Raw genomic sequence first — 20,033 nt, 5'->3', positions numbered from 1 at the left:
TTTCGATCACAGAATACCTTTTCCATTCCCTTCCAGTTAAACCAACCATCGTGAATCCTGTGTACAATTTCTCGATCTTGTATCCCATTTTCTGTTATGTATTCCTACTCGTTCTAGTTTTTCCCCAGACAACTAGATGTCCCTAACCCTTGATGTTTCTCCCAACCACATATATTCTGTTTTCGACCTGTTAACTTTAAGTCCTCCTAAAAGTTTTTTAATATTGGCGTTGTTCATTATCATTACTTAGTCGAAAACGTTGTTCGTTATAATTACTTACTCGTAAATAGATGACTAAACATAATTTCGTTAATTATATTGTTTCATGCAATTTATAAGCCATTTTAATGAAAAAATATAATGCTAATTGGAAGATAAGAATTTCCTTTTTTGATATTTTTTTATAGAATAAGTAAAAAAACTTGAAGGTTAGGTAGATAAGACAATGTGGTTATTAATCAACTAATAGACAAGACGAAAAGCGCAGGTTCGTTCGAAAAAATATTCCCGTGAGATTATTTTGCATAGTTACTTTCATGAGATACCCCAAAATAAGGTTCAAAAGGTCGACCAAGAGAAAATTTGTTCAAATTTTTTTAAACAATTTTTTTTAAACAAATTGTAACAATTAATTTTTGCGGCCCAACATTTTTTTGTATTTCTTGAAACATTTTGAACAAAATACATTTCTTAATCTTTTCGAGTTATACATAATTTAAAACTGAGAAAAACGCAAAATCACGAAGGACCTAAATTCAGGTGCAAATCTTGTTCTATTATTTCCCGATAAGTATTTTTGGTATTTTATAAAATAAAAAGTAAAAACGTCTTAATTTTAGTTTTTATATAATGTGAAGTGAAAAATGAAATCTTGTATGAATCACTGGTCTTATTGGATGATTAGGCCCATCAAGCAACATCCATCCCTCGGACCAGACGCCCTATGGCTGGATTATGTTGCTCTCCGGACGTAATCATCTTCATAATACCTTTGGTGCATAAATAACTATTAATAATTGTTTTTTATTAGATAGTGAAGCGCGTATGGCAGGACGGTCGGCCATTTGTACAATGAGAATTTCTTCTTCTTCTTCTTGTAGCGCCTATCCGTTTCGGATGTTGGCGACCATCATGGCAATCTGTATTTGGCAAACTGCGGCTCTGAAAAGATTTGTGTTGTTGTGTTGAATCACGTACGTAGATTTTTCAGCCAGGAAATTCTTCGCCTTCCTGGTCCTCCTATACCTACTTACTACTAGTCCTACTTGTACTACTAGTACTACTTTTCCTTGAAGAATTAATTGCAGCAACCCATATCTTTCGCTGTTCCTCATGATGTGACCAAGGTATTCAATTTTGGCTGTTTTTATGTGTGTGGTTAACAATTCTTTTCCTTTTTGGATTCTTAATAACGTCCTGGTTAGTAACGTGGTCGGTATAGGCTATCTTCAGAATTCTACGATACAGCCCCATTTCGAAAGCCTTAGTTTTCTTATAGGTAGCGTTCTGTCAGAGTCCACGACTTAACTCCGTACAACAGTATAGGAAAGATATAACATCGTAGTAACCTGATTTTTATGGGTACTGATAAATCGTGGCATTTGAATAGCTTAGCCATTTTTTTAAATGCAGATCTTGCTTTCTCTATCCTGGATTTTATTTCTAGGGAATGGTCCCAATTTTCATTGACGTTCGTACCAAGGTAGGTGTGTGTTTTTACTCTTTCTATTGGTTGACCAATCAGTTCACACTGATTTTTTCAATTTGCTGTTCCTTCTTAGAGATCATCACACATTTAGTTTTTTAATGTTCAGTGGAAGTCCATATCTCTGACTCACTTCTGTGATTCCATTCATTAACTCCTGGAGGGTTCATAACTGTCAGCGAATACCACCGTGTCAGCCGCAAATCTGATGTTATTGATACATTCTCCGTTAATTCGGGCTTCAACATCCTCTACTGCTTCTTGAAAGATTTCCTCAGAGTATATGTAAAACAGCAAGGGTGATAGTATACATACCTGTCGGACCCCACGTTTGATTTTGATATCATCGGATTCTCCTGCCTCTGTACGGATAGACGATGTTTGATTCCAGTAAAGATTGCTAATAATTCTTAGATCACCGGTGTTTATTCCAATATTTGTTAATATCTCCATCGGATTGTCGTGTTTTACTGTCTCCTCCTCCTAAGTGCCTTGTCTGTTGAGGTTGGCGATCAATATGGCAAATTTCTCTTTGTTGTGGGCTTGACGAATTAATTCATTTCCTCTTGTGTGGGTCCAATCTCCCAGTCAATCTAAACCAAAAAAAAACGAAGAAGAAGAAGAAGAAGAAAAAAGGGAAATATCCGTTATCTATAAAAGGCATGCTTTAGTTGAACATTCATTTTACATATTAAATCTTTTCTTGAGGTAAGTTATGTTTAATATTTAAGAAATGTCTGCCTTTTTATGATTTAATTTAATTTTTTTTAATGCATACATAACCTAATCTTCTTCACATGTTTCTTTAACCTTATAATTCGTCCAATATGCAGTGAGTACATCTTTAATATAATTTAACTTATTTGTTAAATAATAATTATATTTATTTTATCCTTGCCAATTTGCTATTTTCTATTTAATATTGTAATTATTTTTAATCTTTAACCCGTAACGGGTGACGTCCGATTTTAGGAACATAACCGGTGACGTAGAGTCTCCGGGATTCATCATAAATATGCTGGTCTCATTCAAATTTAAATAATTATTTTATCACATTGTTTATAATAATCTGTTCTTTAGGCATTTTTGCAATATCCTATTGCCTTTTTAGTTCTTTCTGTTACTAACTATTCTTATTATTAACATTCTTGTCAAAAGTTGCAAATAAATAAAGTACGGTGTTATGTCGCAAAACTTATTTTTTTTTAATATTTCTAAATTTAGTATGTACAAATGGTTTTAATATTAAGAGTAACAAATATTGAATAATCAATGGTAATAAAAATTATCATCAGTAGTCTAAACGTAACGGAACGTGCAGGGGGTAAATAAGGACAAAAAAGGGGATTATTATTTTTTATTCTTTTTCAACGTTACAGTTTCTGCATACTTTATGAGGGCAAGTCAAGCAAATGGGTTTTTTACAACAGACGCATAAATAAGATGTCTTCCTATGAAGTTTTGATGGGCAAATGTAGCAATATTTTCGAACTGCTAACCGATCTCCTTGCATAGAAGGAAGTTCAACCACGCACAGTATTCGCTTTATGTTTTCTCTTATTTCTGTCGGGATTCTGCTGTTATACATTCGCTGTTTCATGTGTTCTTCAATTAAGCTTTTAGCCAGTACCTTCATAAAATCTTTTCTGTCTAAGGGTTTGGATTCTCTATAACACTGATACATAACGAAAGCGTTAACTGTAGTCATATCTAGTATTTTGTCAAATATAGCCATTGGCCAACGTTGCGTTCTTCTGGACGAACTGTAAACCGTACATTTTTCATCCAAAGCATCAACGCCGCCTTTCGTCATATTATACAGACTAATTATTTCTGGTTTTTGTGTTTTTTCATCTACGGCTATACTATGGTGCATGGAGGATACTAGTATGACGGCTTTGTTTTTTTTTTTAGGAACATACGAAAGAAGGGCAATGTCTTTTGTAAAACCGTATCTAACTGAACAAATCTCTCTATGCCTTTGAGGAAGAAATTGTCAACTGTCACATATTGCATCTGTTAATATCATAATTTTAATGATGATGATAGTGTGTTTGGCATGGAAACTAGTCCTTTTGCCACAGATTTTTAAATGATTTATGTTATGTTTATCAATTAAAAACTTGATTGTACTAAATTTATATTATATATCCGGATGCATATAAGTGATTACATATAAGTTCGTATATAGATTTCTGATTCAATGACAGTAGGTGGGTTATGTTTACTGGAAGTTGCACATTACTTTTAACTAGGTTTTCATAAAACGTAGATGAAAGTGCTTTATTTTTAATACATCCAAACAGGATGTGATTAACATCACACTGGGAAATATTATCGCATAAACACTTTCCTGATTCTATAATGTTTAATCTAGCCAGGTGAGCAGGAACAGCACCGTGACTAGTTTTTAATCTTGTGATAGTTGCTGCTGATCGTTTAGATATATTATAATGGAATATGTGTGGTAATTCTGTTAGGGATGGTAACGTAGGATGGATCTTGTAATAATGATTATTTGAAGTATTCGCCAATATTTTCCATCTGTCTTGCCAGTTAAAATTTATTTTTTTAGTATAAAAATTGATTAGGTCTGATACTGTGTAAATATGTTCTTGTATACCTGAATGAGTAGAATCCTTAGCGAGCTCGTCTACTATTTCATTACCTTTTATCCCGGAGTGACTTTTTGCCCAAATAAATGTTATATCTTTGTTTCTCATTTTTTGTTTAATGTCACATATTAGCTCACATGTTTTATGGTTTAACTCAGTATTATTAAGTCCACTAAGAATTGACTTAGAGTCTGAGATGATCACAGCATCTTGCAAATTTGCGTGCTCTAGCCAATCCAGAGCTTTCCTAATAGCTACCGCTTCTGCTGTGTAAATAGAGCAATGTGGAGGAAGTTTTATTTTAAGTGATTTGTTTTTGGAAGGAATATACACTGCAGACCCTACTTTCCCATCGTTCAGTTTAGAGCCATCTGTGTAAATTATAGTTTTATTAGTATATTCACTCAATATGGAGTTCAACAGCTTGTTATTTATTTGATGTGAATCTGAATATTTCGGAAATATAATATTTAATTTTTTGAAGATTGTATTAAATTCTAATTTATAAGATGGTTTAATATAATTTGTTGAAAGTGTAACCGGTAAATCATTGGTTTCCAGAAAGGCATCTGCTAATGGTGGTGAATTTTTTATTCTCCAATAATTGTTTACTAGATTTTGAATGGATAATTCATACAGCATACTTAGTAGGCCACTTGTTCTAGCCCTTAATTTTAATACATATTTTGTTGCTAATAAATTTCTACGATATTCTAGTGGCATTTCATTACTTTCAGCAAGTAACAGGGGACATGGTGTTGATTTCATAGCACCCAAAGTTAATCTCAAACTTTTAAACTGAATACGATCTATTTTTAGTAAATGTGTTTTGCTTGCTGATCCGTATAACACACATCCGTAATCCAAAATTGATCGCACGTAGGTCCTGTAAAACATCAATGCAACTTTGGGATCAGCACCCCATTTCCTGCAAGTGACACATTTAAGGAGATTGATGCCTTTCTCACATCTTTTTTTTACGTATTGGACATGTTTAGACCATAGTAATTTGGGGTCTAGGATTATACCAAGATATTTATACTCAGTGACAACGGGTATATCATATCCTGACAGGTGTAGACTATCAGGCGTACGTAACCTATGTCTTGTAAATATCATAATGGCAGATTTTTCTGGGGATATAGTAAGTTCGTGGTCTTTAGTCCAATTATCTACTAGTTTCATGATGTGTTCCAGGACCTCCACACAATCGTCATATGAATCACGGACGGAGTAAATACATATATCATCGGCGTACTGTATACATTTTATGGAATCAACAAAAATGTCGTGTATACTTGCCGAAAATATGTTGAAGAGAATTGGGCTTAATACAGACCCCTGTGGTAATCCTGTATGAGTTATTCGTGGACCATATAACTGATTACTATGGTCTCTGATATATAAAGTTCGGTTGCTAAAAAGATTAACTATATTAGCGGATAAATTTGTGGACAACCCCAGTTTGCATAACTTTGAATGCATTACTGTTAAATTAACACAGTCGTAAGCGCCTTTAAGGTCTAGAAAGAAACATGCTAAATATTTATTTTTTGAAAAATTTAGTTGGATATCTGTTGTTAAGTGACTTATTGCATCTAGTGTTCCCAGACCAGATCGAAATCCGTATTGAGTGCTTGGCAAAAGATTATAGTGTTCGACTGTCCAGTTAAGACGATTTTTGATAATTCTTTCGAAAGTTTTTGTTATACAAGACAATAGAGAAATGGGTCGATAAGACGATGAGAGAGTTTTGTCTTTGTTGGGTTTGATAAAAAGACATATAATTGTTTCTTTCATTTTGTCAATGTAATTTCCTTTCAAAAGCCAATCATTAAATATTTTTAATAAGTGATTTTTTGCCTTATCGGGAAGGTGGTTAATTATGGAATAAGTAATATAATCTTTCCCGGGCGCAGTAGATTTTGATATTTTAATAGCTGCATCCAGTTCTTGGATGTTTATTGGATTTTCTAGTAATTTAAATTTACTGGAATTGCATATTGATACGTGTTTTAATTGGTCTTGCACGTATGGTGGAGCGAACTTGTCAAGTAACTCTTCTATTAGCTCTGTTGAAATTGGTTGTGTCTTTGAATGATAATTTTTGTTAGCCATTTTATTAACAAATTTCCATATTTTGTTGAGCGGTGTATTTTTATTGATAGTATTTATAAAGTTGATCCAAGATGTTTTTTGTTTTTTCATAAAAGCAACTTTGCATTTGGCTTGGATGTGTTTAAATTTTAAATAATTTTCAAGATTTGAGACAATATTATACTCTCGAAAAGCTTTTTTTCGACACGATATTAAATTTTTACATTCGTCGTCCCACCATACGGGAAGACCGGATTTTGGTTGAAATGATTTTTGAGTAATCATAGCAGAGTCTGCAGCTTCGCTAATTGTTTTTATTAAGTTATTAAACATTTCCAAAGATGTAACATCTATAGAATGAGTGTCTAGAAGGCATTTTTCTAAGTAATTTTCAAATATAGACCAGTTCGCTGAAGACTCTTTCCATTTTGTGGAGGTATGGATTGTTCTTGGGGAATATTTCAAATCTAGGATGATTTGGATAGGGATGTGGATTGTACCTAGTGAGTCATTTAGAGGATTCCAGGTAGTAAAGCCTGTTAAATGAGGAGATACTAATGTTAAGTCAATCATTGAAGGACGTTCGTTTGGTCTGGATATTTTGGTTGGTCTTCCGTCATTGAGTAAAATTAGATTAGTATTGTCTAAAGCATCAGCTAAAATATTACCTTGTGTACTATCCTGTATGGAACCCCACCTACAGTGATGACTATTAAAGTCGCCCCCAATTAAAACTCTGCCTTTAATTTGTCCAAATAAATTTTCCCAATCTTTGGATGAGACATATATTTTAGGAGGTTTGTAAACACATACTATTGATAATTTAACTTGTTCTAGAAAGACACCGCAAACCTCTATATTTGGATTATAATTTGTTTTGAATTTTATATCTGAAAAGGAAATGTTGTTTGCAACTAAAACGGCAACGCCTCCATAGCCATCACGTCGATCAACTCTAACATTATTAAAACCTTTAATATATAAATTTTTATTTTGTGACAACCAAGTTTCGTTCAGAAGAATGACATCAATTGTATGACTTTCTAGAAAATTAAGCAAATTAGTCTTTTGTTTTATAATAGATTGGCAGTTCCACTGAAGAATATTAAGTGTTCTATGATTCCCCATCACTATCGTTGTCTGATAAACAAGAAAGTATATTTCTGATTTCATTTTGAGTGACTTTTTGGAATTCAACTGAGACTAGTTTGGGGTCAATTTGTTTAATTATTCTTTCTAAAGCAAATGGAATTTCTTGTAGAATTTGTAATTGTATTTTTTCTTTATATGCTATAAACTCATTACGATATGGGTTAGGAATTATAGGATGTGACACTGATTTTGTTTTAGAAGTTGAAGGAAATTGTAAGGCAGTTTTACATTGAGTCGGGGATATGGCTTTTCGTTTAAGAGGATTAGAAGTTTGTTTAGGTTTAGGAACGAATAAATTGTTTACTGTACGGTCATTTTCCGCAGTCGGGAGTTGGGGAAAGTTATTTAAGTTGCTAAGCAATTCAAATTTATTATGTGTCGTGATTTTGGCATAGGATGGATTTTTTGCTAAAAACTCAGCTTCTTTAAATGTAGTATTCTCAATCGCCATTATTTTTTTAATATTATATTGATGTTGATAAGCTGGGCATTGTTTCGTTAGAGTCGTATGATCGTTTGTTTTACAGTGAAGACAATATTGTGAGTTACTCAACGGGAGTTGTCTTCGTGTTCTTTGCCACAATTTTTACATAAGCTGAAAGTGGACTTACACTGTCTGAGAGTATGACCAAATTTAAAACAATTTAAACACTGTACCACAGGGTATATGTATTGTTCAACTTGAAACCTTACCAAATCTAACGTAATATATTGAGGAATAATATTTCCTTCAAATGTTAAAATTACCATTTGCCTAGGAACAAAAATAGTTTCATTATCTGAATCAATAAGTTTTCTTTTCATACGTCTTACCTCGGTTATTTTTTGGTCGGAAATAATATTATTCATCATATAATTTTCGTCCAAAAAAGTATCAACTTGTCTAATTATTCCTTTTTTGTGATTAAAAAAATTCGGAATGTAAGCAATAAATTTGTTAGAAATAATTATGTCGTGATTGACTAAACTATTTGCACAAGTGTAAGAATTAAAAATTACTTTCACTTTATTTCTACCGACGAGTTTAATATCGACAACATCTTTCTTAAAAAAGTTATTAATGAATAAATAATGACCTACTCGGACTGGTGATAAACGTTTAATATTTGGGTCGATGGACTCGACAAAAACAAAAAACGGGCCTTTATCAGAGGATTTATACCTATTATTTAAATCAAAACGGGCACTTACTGCCTCCATATTTTCACCTTTATCAGGGGGTGGCTTTTCGCCACCCGAAGAATCATCCATTTTTAAATATAAAGAACAATCCTACCTTGTTTTATTATTCCTTACTATTTAAAAAACTAAACTTTAACTGCTTAGAAATTGAAAACTAATTAGCACTTAATTGATGTGGACACTATCGATGCCAGCACACAACTGATCATAATTTTAAGTCCATATTTTCGTGGTTTGTTTGGAATATACATTCTAAAGCGTGATCTACTCCGCAAACCAACTAACATTTCATCAATGCATACATATTCACCAACACAAAACTCCGATTGACAGTTTTGAATAAAAGAGTTAAATAGTTCTTGAATTGGTGCTAGTGGATTTACCGCTTTTCGTTGTTCTCTTGTGGAAGAGTCATCAAAATGTAAACAAGTCAATAAAACTGCAAATCTCTTGGCACTCATTATGGACCGAAAAATTTCTCTGCCAGTTCCATCTGTAGCAAATAGACATTTTATGTCTTCATCATTAGACTTAAATACTGAGGTGTAAATCTATCGACTACAACATTTACCAATTGATTTGTAAATAAACAGTTCCAAATTTCCTTTGGAGGTGCCGAAAGACCAAGAGACCGAACCTTTCATTGCAGCCCCGGTAAATGTACAATAATATTATGCTTTTGAGTATGAATATTTTTTGGTGCACTAGCTGACCACTTAAATCTGTTTTTACCATAAAAGTAGTTTGAAGATCTTGACGCCAATATATTATTTTCATCATCACTGGACAAGTCTTGGTTTAAAGTTTCTGGAATATTGTCTTCTGGATCAGATTCACTATCAGACTGCTCAGATGCCGACTCATGACTGCTTTCTATTACCGCATCACTGTCAATATCATCAATATCACTATATTCAGAGTCCAAATCATTGAATCAGTGTAACACTTTCGCTTCAAATTTCGGATCTGTAACACTAACCGATCGTGACGTACTTGGTCGATGATCCATCATAGTTTATACGAAGAAATATAAAGCGCTGGATAAAAAGTAACTAACGGTGACGTTGAGTCTCGCTGGCTCCAATAACGTAAGTTCTCGCAAACGGCAAAACGTAAACTAATCAAACAAAAACGCTTGGTTTAGGAACTATTTTTAAAAAGGTGCTTAGCTCCAGGCCATCCAGAATCGTCCGCTTCAATATTTTAAACCGGTTTTTAATTTCTCAAGAGTCGCTCAGACTCCACGTCACCGGTTACGGAATGACAAGGAAATATTTTACATGCAGTGGCTAACGCAAGGTAACTGTTTCTAGTTTTTTTTGTCCCAATTTTTCCTGTCCCTCTTGTAAGATGGAGCTTTATAATTCAACAGCACATGGTCGACCATAAGATATTAACTGCTAAGTAGAACCCAATGGTCACCTGAAGATAAAAGTATCTAAAGTCAACATCAGTAACTAACCACTATAATCTGCAATCATTTGAAACCAAGTTATCCAGTGATGCCATAAGTATCATTTGATATTTGTAAAGATTCTTCTTCTTCTTCCTCTTTATAAACAATTCTGCTTGTTCATTGGCGGATTAATACCTCTATGGAAGGTTGTCACTCCATCTTTTGCGCGGTCGTCCGATACTTCTTTTGCCGATTGATGACTTATATCTTGCTATTTGCGTGGCATCTTCACTTTGGTGTCGGACTCGTAGGGGCAGAGGTTTCACTAAGGGCATATGTCGAGAGATAGGTAGCCCAGGGTCCTGCGAGGTCTTTTGTACTTGGAGGGCACGCAATTCTGCAATGCTATTTATACGACACGGGTCTCCTCCATTCTGCTAATGTGGTTATTCCATTATTTTTCTCTATTTTGTGTCCATTCATCTATACTCTCATCTCTGCCGTTTCCAGTAGCCTTTACGTTGTGGCTGTGTCAGGTCTTATTTCTGTTTCGCCATATAGTGCTATTAAGGCATCCTGTCACTCTATTTGCTTTTTGTACTTGATCTCTCAGTTCTTTGTCCAGGTCTCCAAAGCTGGATAGTGTAATTCCCAGGTATTTTATTTCCATTACTTGTTCAATACTGACCCGTCAATTTCTATTTTACATCTCTTTTTAAATCTTTGGACCAGTCTTTGCCGACTATCTTCATCTTGGGCTATTAATATTGCGTCGTCTGCGTAACAGAGTATTTTTATTTCTTTGTTTCCCATTCTGTATATCTTTCTTTGTTAAGGCTTTTGATGATTTCATCCATGATTAAATTGAAGAGCATGGTGCCCAAGGAGTCCCCTTGTCTTATTCCGCTGAATATTTCTATAGGTTCTGTAAGTTGTCCATCTATTCTGACTTCCATTTTGTTGTTTTGGTAGATGTTTTCGATAGTTTTTATAATATTTAGGGGAACTTCTCTATTATACAGAAGATGGATTACATATTTGAGTCTTACTCTGTCAAACGCTTTCTGTAGGTCAATCAGACACAGAAATGCTGGTCTATTATACTCTAGTGATTTCTCAGTAATTCGCTTTATAACGAATATTGAATCTGTACAAGATCTTCCACTACGAAAACCCTGTTGTTGATCTGCTAAACTTATCCTCTAATTTATTAGTACTTGTAAAATTTTAGTTGTAAGTTTTTGGGTAGTATTTAACCAGTTTATACTTCTGTAGTTTTCTGGCTGTTTTTCATCTTCTTTTTTGAATAGAGTTAGTTATGAAATTGGTAGTGACCTGTATCTACTAGAAACCACATTCAAAGGCAGAAGAAAAAAAATAAAAAGAAATGAGAACATAAACAGAAAACACAAAGAAATAATAAAAATTTATAAACTAAGGGAAGAAACAACGAAAATAAGATACTTAGAAGGACTAGAGAAAAAATGGACAATGAACATGAAATAACAGAAACAATAGAAGAAGAATGGGGAAAATTTAAAAATGCGATGATAAAAATAGCTAAATCAATATGTGGAACTACAAGAAATAACAACAGAGGGAAACGAACATCTTGGTCGAACGATGAAGTGAAAAGAGAAATAAAAGAAAAGAAGAAATTATGGAAAGAATACATACAAGACAAAACACAACAAAAATATGAAAATTATAAGAGACAAAGAACAAAAGTTAAAGAGAGTTAAGAAGGAGTAAAAGCAAAAGAAAAATTGTTATACATATATAACCTAATATGGAAGAGAAAAGTAATACCCAGACAATGGACAAATGCAGTAATTATACCAATATACAAGAAAGGAAACACAAGAGACTGTAACAACTATAGAGGCATATCACTGCTATGTGTAGCAGCAAAAGTATACGAAACCACAATAGAAAGAAAAATCAGAAAAGAAATACAACATAAATTAGAGGACGTACAAAGTGGATTCAGGAAAGGACACAACACACAAGACCATATATTCACCATGCAACAAGTAACAGAAAAAGCCTTAAAGAAAAATTGAGAAATATATCTGAGCTTTATAGACATGGAAAAAGCATTCGAGTCAGTCAAAAGAAAATATATATGGGAAAGCCTAAAGAAGAAGCAAGTAACTGAAGAACTGATAAAAGCAACAAAGAGTATATACATAAAAACAACAAATACAGTATGAATGTTAAATATACAGTCAGAACCATTTGAAACAACCCAAGAAGTTAGACAAGGGGGGAGTCTCAGCCCAGTGCTATTCATAAATGTAATAGATGAGATAGTGAAAAAATGTAAGAAAACATTTAAGAAATACTGCATCGGTTGGAACAGAATGCAAATGATAAACGCTGAGATGTGTATATTTGCAGACGATATAGTATTAATTGCGGAAACAGCAGAAAAACTGAAATACAACTTAAAGAAATGGAACCTAGAAGCAAGCAAATACAACTTAAACGTAAACAAAGAGAAGACTCAGATAATGAAAATATCAAGGAAACAAGGGACGGAAGAACAAATAGAAGTAATGATAGACCAACAAAAGATAATACAGACAAGTTCATACAAATACTTAAGAACAGTAATCAACAACAAAGCAGAGATCAAGGACGATCTTAACAACAGAATGGAAACACAGGAAAACTATTCCAAGCACTAAATAGAGGATTCCTTAATAACAAAGAAATATCAACAAAGACCAAGATGATAATATACAAAACAATATATAGACCTATGGAGCAGAAAATTGGATATTAAACAAAAGACATCAGAGCAGAATTCAGGCAGCAGAGATGAAATACCTCAGAAGAACGATCGGAGTAAAAAGAACTGATAGAATCAGAAATGAAGAAATAAGAGAAAGACTCAAAATTAAACCGATACTCGACTCAATCAAGGAGAAAAAATTGGCATGGTTCGGACATCTAACCCGGATGGACAATAATAGACAAGTAAAAAGAGTGTGGGACGCCAAACCAATAGGGAAAGACAGAAGAGGAAGACCCATTAAAGAATGGAACAGAGACATCTCGCAGATACTGCAGAGTAAGGGTAAGACTTGGCAGGAAGCAACACAGATGGCAGCCAATAGAAAGGAATGAAGAAAGTGCGTTAAGAGCTAGGACACCTTAGAAGATTGTAAAATATTGTAATTTAATGAATTGTATTATAAACGGCCCAACACCGAAAGGTACAAATGGGTATACTGATTAAGTAAAGTTTTGAATAGTAGAATTAGTTCGCTTGTTCTTCATTATTCCGGTATTTTATTGTGTTTTATAATTTTATTAATTAATGTTGTTAATTGTTTTGTCATTGCTACTCCAAAATATTTCAGTACTTCCTTTGGCATCCCGTCTTTACCTGCTTCTTTTCTGTTCTTAGGTTTTTCAAATAATTTACAAACTTCCTGTACATTTATATTAAGTTCCTCATTTGTGGTAATTTCTGGTGATTCCGGTTCTAGCGTCGTTTGTTCTTCCTCTGTATAGAGCTTTTTTAAGTAGCCAATGCACGTATCCTTTTCTACGTGTTTTGGTTTTATTAGTTCCTTTACTTCCGTTCTATGACCTCTTATGAAGCGCCATATTTCCTTTTGCAGGCCGTAAAAATCATGTCCCATTTCTTTCGAAAATTGTTCCCAGTGATCATTTTTATTTTTCTTACAAGTGCATGTGTTTCGCGTCTGTCTTGTAATTATTGTATGCCTCTTGTGTTTTGGTTGACATGTATTTTAAATGATCTTTTTTCTTTTCTTTATATTTTTCCTTCACTTCTGTACAGAACCATGCAGTTCTATGTAAAACTTCCTTACGAGGTTATGACATTAGACTTAATTTTTGCCCAGCTTTCTTCGAATCCATCCCTTTTTGTGATATATGTGTTTCTGTTTTTTTCTTTGTGGTGTATTCTGGTGTTTTGTTATTACATGTATGTGTTTTTATTCGGATTTTGAACAACACCAATTTATGATCGCTTCCTATTTCTGCTGATGTTAGTGCTCTTACATCCAAGATTTGAAATGGGTTTAACTCTCTATTCGATAGAATATAGTATATCATAGATCTTTGTCCTCTACTGGTTTAAAAAGTGTATTTGTATTGTTTTTTGTGAGGGAAAAATGTATTATTAATACGTATTTGTAAAGCTTATAGGCAAGATTTGTTTTGTTTAATTTTATTAAAATTTCAATTTTTATATTTATTTATGTATAATAAATATGATTACTTAATATCTTGTTTTATTTGACGTTTCACACCCGAGAGACTGAAATAGGGATGTTCACTAATTTTTAAATATTGTTAAATTCAATAGGTTATAAGATATATAAAAACATAGCAAACATAAAATTGTTTAAAAATATATATTTCTTAAGATAAATCAATTCTTAATTTCAATTCTGATGGAGGCTAGAAAAACGGCTCCTCGCAGCGAGGCTACGGTGTGTGACGTCAGCAGTCGTATAGACAACTTGTTTTGTATATGTATTTACGAAGTGTGACCAGTTCTTTAAGTATTTAATCACCGATAATGAAGCCAAATAAGTGGTGTTTTGTTCCTGGGTGTCTAAATACATCTAAAAACAATTCTGAGAAGATTTTTATTATAGTTCCAAACAATTTAACACCATATTCACTTAAAATTGTCAAACCACAGGTTTTTATATCTGTACCTCGGAGGGATACAACACTATGTCCATTTTTTCAATTTTGACACTTTTACAGACTAATAATTAACTTTTATAACTTTATTTAAAGGAATAGAGCACTAGGTCCTAAACCATTTGCTGATAAAGAAAGTGACCTTTAAAAGAACACCAAGGCCATTTTTACTTAGAGGGATAAAACACCATGTGGACTTAATGTTTTGTCCCTCTAAGCATGTGAATTACCGCCGCGCATATCTCTATGATGAGAGGTAGACTGTTAGTGATCTAATAATACTTTAGCCATTTATGGTGTGTTTACAGTGGTTTGTTACTAATAATAAGAACAATGAACCATAATTCTCGTAGGAGAAAGATTCTTGAAGTACCCACTAAAAAGTTCTGCGAATTCTTCTACTGAATTTACAGATAAGCTACCTTTTTGCTCATTATTTTTAAATTATTAAAAAGCATAACCTCAAAAGGGTAATGTAGTGATTTCATACCAACCTTAGACTAGCAATATTATTAAATCTTTTACAACCAATATTATACGCCTTGTTTAATTTCTGAATCAAATAATACACCAAGCAATGATGTTTTAAATGAAGAGCATATTATTAGAGATGCCTTGAGTTTTGATAACGAAGATCAGTCTGATATAGACAAGAGTTCTGATAAACTATTCGTAGTGGAAATGAAATAAGATCTGCATTACTAAAATGGGCAGATACCGTAATTCCTGACAGTAACATAGAAGAAATCATACTATGGTCTTACAAATGTTACGGCCAGAATAAAAATGTTAGCATTAATACTTGTTTAAAAAGTAAAAATTATCATCCAGAAGTTTCTACTTAAGAGTAATACCCACATGGAGGCGAACACTGTCCATGCGCTGATAGAGCGAAAGAGAAAAAACAGCAGTTAGTCAGACAAACCTCAATGAAATATACCGTACATAATATGGAACTACAAGATTTTAAAAATTTAAGGTCTTTGTATGATTTAAAAACATCTTAAAATCCGCCTTTGATTAATAGAAAAGAGACATTAACAAACAACAAGTTCTTCTGTCAAACTGTGTTTAACTGGAAGTTAAATAAAACAGCATTGGAACTCTGTTTTTAAAAAGTAATTTTCATGACGAAAACCAAGAGATTGACTTTGTTAGGTTTCGAAGGCGACACCTTACATTGCCAAAAGATTGGCAACTGGTATCACAAAGTCCAATACTTATATCACAACAAAAGTATAACGATCTATTGGCATTACTGTCATATGTTCCTACATTTTGCCATGATTTTTATCAAAACTTAAAGCATACCTACTAGTAATACTAATAGTGACTATCTAGAAGGAGACTTACTTGAGGATGACTGAGTGGTTTGTACCTAAAATGCCATTTTGGTTAAATACATAGATGTATTATTTGTCTTTGTAAAGGTAAATTGTATGGTTAAATAAATTTTATCAGTAAAAGTCAAATATGATTGTAGTTTTTATTGAATACCCCATACTAATTCTTACAGTACAATAACTTTATTAGATGGATACAACACCATGTCCGTTAAAAGGGTTAAAAAACACAGGAACAAATTTGTTTTTAATTATAACAAATGTATTATGTAAATAACAATAAACAGAATGTTCTATTAAAATATTGTTTCGATATCTCAATAAATAGCTGCAGCAATAATACTTTTTGGTGAAGAAAAGTTTAAAACTGCTCTCCTGTAAAGTTTTAAAAATGAACATAGTGTTGATTCCTTCCGAGGTACAGATATTTGCATTTATTTTTTTTTCTAACTTGCATAATAACTGCCATTTCTAGTTTTTTCCTCTCTTTGTAGCAAACACCACTTATTTGGCTTCATTATCACTGTATAAATACTTAAAGAACTGGTTACACTTCGTAAATACGTATACACAACAAGTTGTCGATACGACTGCTGACGTCACACACTGTAGCCTCGCTGCGAGGAACCGTTTTTCTAGCCTCCATCAAAATTAAAATTAAGAATTGATTTATCTTAAAAAATATATATTTTTAAACAATTTCATGTTTACTATATTTTTATATATTTTATAATCTATTGAATTTAACTATATTTAAAAATTAGTGAACATCCCTATTGGCTCCCAAAAGTTGTGAGTTTTATTGTTCTACATCGGCTCCCAACTTTCGAAGGTAGTGGTATTATAATACCCACCGTTTCTGATATGTCGTTCAAAGGTTACAAGTTTATGCAAACAAAGTAAGTTATTCGACATTATTTATTAATAATTAGACAATAGTTTTACTTAATTAGTTTTACTGGCATAGCCAATTAGCCAGACTATTTGTGGTAATAGTTTTACTTTTAATCATGTTTAAATTACTGTAAAATAAGTATTAAAAAAAGTAAATACATATTTTAAATATTATTTAAAAATTCAACTATATTACCAACAGCATTTTTATATTAAAGAAAAAGATGTTTAATACAGTGTTCTGGTATAAGCTTACATTCAATGATACATTGTAGGATTATCTACGATGGCGATATAACGCCCATCATTTAACCACACAAGCGGTATAGCTACTTTGCATAAGTAACGTCGTTATGTACTTCAGAAAATTTAAAAGGCCATTAAAAGGTTTTAAAACAGACGTTAAAGACAGAACACTTAATAATAAAAAATACTTACCGCAAAATATAGCATCGTATACATCGAGAAAGAGGAATGTCCAGACGGAAACGAAAGCCTGTAACAAAAAAACAACCATTTGTAACACAAAATTTAAGTGGTGATATCTGTTTAAGAGATAAACGTATTAAAAAATATCGGTTACGCAGTAGCTGCATTTAAAAGTAATTCGAAAAAAAAATTATCAGCACTACATGTGATGTAAATGAATTTTAACATCGTACATTTCATTACGTAATGAAAAAGCATATTTAACGAAATAAAATGAACTATGTTTGGCAGCACAATTAACGAAATAAAATTAACCATGCTATTCGGAATTATCTCTTAATAATTATCAAGAACGCAACAAAAGGTGATTGCAATGAAACAAACATAAATAAAAAATATTAATAAAAAGCAGCAACACGGTACAGAAATATAAAAAAGCATGAACGATTTCTTAATCACTTAACTTAACCACTTGATTTAAATAAAACCAAAATTATCAAAAATATTCAGAAATCTAGAAGGGACTCATATATATTTACAGACGTAAAATGTACACACTCATACAAAAAAGGGGCATATAAAAGAGGCACACTTCTATAAGGTTGGTTAGTTGCCAAAAGTTGGAACTAGTATTTACATTTGGTATAGGATTATAATTAATTAACCAGGCCCTTAAACAATTTTGTTTAAAAAAATGTTTGGTAGTAGTACAAAACTATTAGTAAACTGCCTTATTATTTTGCAAGAAATAGTCTATAGACAGTGTGTCAATTTTAAAACTTAAAATGGTCTATATCTCACGAACAAAAGCTGATATCGAAAAATGCTTGAAACCCTTTCTAGAATAGTAAGGGGGAATTAAACGACATACATCATTGAAAAGACGATTGAATGGTATAAATAATAATTATACAGGGTAAAGCAATAACTGTAAAACTTTGGTTTAAATGGAAAAATTATTGAGGTTTTTGTTGAACTACAAATTTGTTAAAAATGTCAATTAAGTAAATGTTCAAAGTGGATTCCGTTGTTGTATAAACAATAATACAGCCTATTTTCAAATTCTGCACGAAATTTGGCAACTGTTGTTCTAGTAATAGCGCGACATGTTTGCATAATTCTTTTCCGCAATTCCCCAAGTGACACAAGTTGAGTTTTATAAACAACTGACTTAAGGTAACCCCATAGAAAAAAGTCAGGTGGCGGTAAGTCTGGTGACCTCGGTGGCCACTTAGTAGGACCTCTTCTTCCAATCCATTTGTTCGGATAATTAGTATCCAACCAGTGACTAACTGGAGCTACATAGTGAGAAGGTGCTCCATCTTGTTGGAAATGCAGCAAATCTTCATCTAGAGCTAGGTTGCCTTAATCGTCCCTTTGGTTCTCTAATTCATGCACAATTAAAGGTTCGATGGTGTTTTCCAGCATATCGAGATAAATGTCGCCACTTTAATTGTCTGGTATGAACAAGGGCCAATTCTAGCATCGCCTAATATTAATGTCCAAACGTTCAGTTTTTCAGGATCTTGAGTGTGACCTTCTCTGAATCGATGCGGGTTCGCATCACTCCAGTACCGACATTTTTGTTTATTTACATTACCACTCAGCATAAAAGTACATTTATCAGTGAAACAAATATTTTTCTTTCTTGCGTTGAACCTTCTCAGTTCAATGAGAATTCTTTCAGTCATGAGTTCACAAAACTCAATTAGTCGGTCTCGATCATCATCGCCTAGTTCTTGAAGAATTTGTGTTTTGTACAGGTGAAACTTATGTAATTTCAACACCTTTCTAACCAACTCATGTGAAAGTCCTGTCGATACTTGACGTGTTAATGCAGTAGGCTCTATTGCAAAATTTCCAAGGACCTCAATTTGGGATGCTTCATTCAGTAATCTTGGGGCATCCCTTTTTTTATTTTTCACTAATCCCGTTTCTCTAAACGTTTCAACTAAATCGCGGACGTACACGTGACTTACATTTTTGTCCGGATGCCTTTTATGAAATATTTGAGCTGTTCGTAACTAACACTGGTTCTGGGAGGCAAATATGAAAACGATCTCCACGGTTCAGGTATACTGTAAACCATCGTGACAACCACAGCTGAATGACAGTACCGATCATACAAATGACGAAAACTAATGATATTTAAAGTTCTCAAATAAACCAAAAATTATTTAATCTGACAGAACCCAAAAAACAGATGTTTTCAACTTGTTTTGCAAAAACGGTAAATTAAGTTTTTATTTAACAAAAAAAGATCCGATGGGCACTAATTATTAAAAATAATAGTCCGGGAGATAGCATTGCCATTATAAAAGTCATAGCAAGCCGGCTGATATTAACACCCTGTATAATTATTAAGCAATAATTATACTGGGTCATCAACATACTCAACAAAAACCTTATTAGATTTTCCATTTAAGCCAAAGTTTCACAATTATTGCTTCGCCCTGAATAATTATTATTTATACCGTTGAATAACATTTTTTATAGTCTTTTTAATGATATATCACAAGTAGGGGTTT

General features: G+C 32.9%; 1 protein-coding gene across 1 annotated transcript in view; it reads right to left on the bottom strand.

The window, feature by feature from the left end:
- LOC140447522 (putative phosphatidate phosphatase) overlaps positions 1–20,033 on the bottom strand; it is a 362,135-nt gene that overhangs the window by 21,863 nt on the left and 320,239 nt on the right. The window contains exon 4 of the mRNA XM_072540220.1: positions 17,515–17,572. Within this exon, the coding sequence (XP_072396321.1) occupies positions 17,515–17,572 (58 nt within the window). The remainder of the gene's footprint in view (positions 1–17,514; positions 17,573–20,033) is intronic.

The sequence above is a fragment of the Diabrotica undecimpunctata genome, chromosome 8, assembly GCF_040954645.1.
Source record: "Diabrotica undecimpunctata isolate CICGRU chromosome 8, icDiaUnde3, whole genome shotgun sequence".
In the NCBI taxonomy this organism is placed as follows: domain Eukaryota; kingdom Metazoa; phylum Arthropoda; class Insecta; order Coleoptera; family Chrysomelidae; genus Diabrotica; species Diabrotica undecimpunctata.
This window is presented reverse-complemented; position numbering and strand designations above follow the sequence as displayed.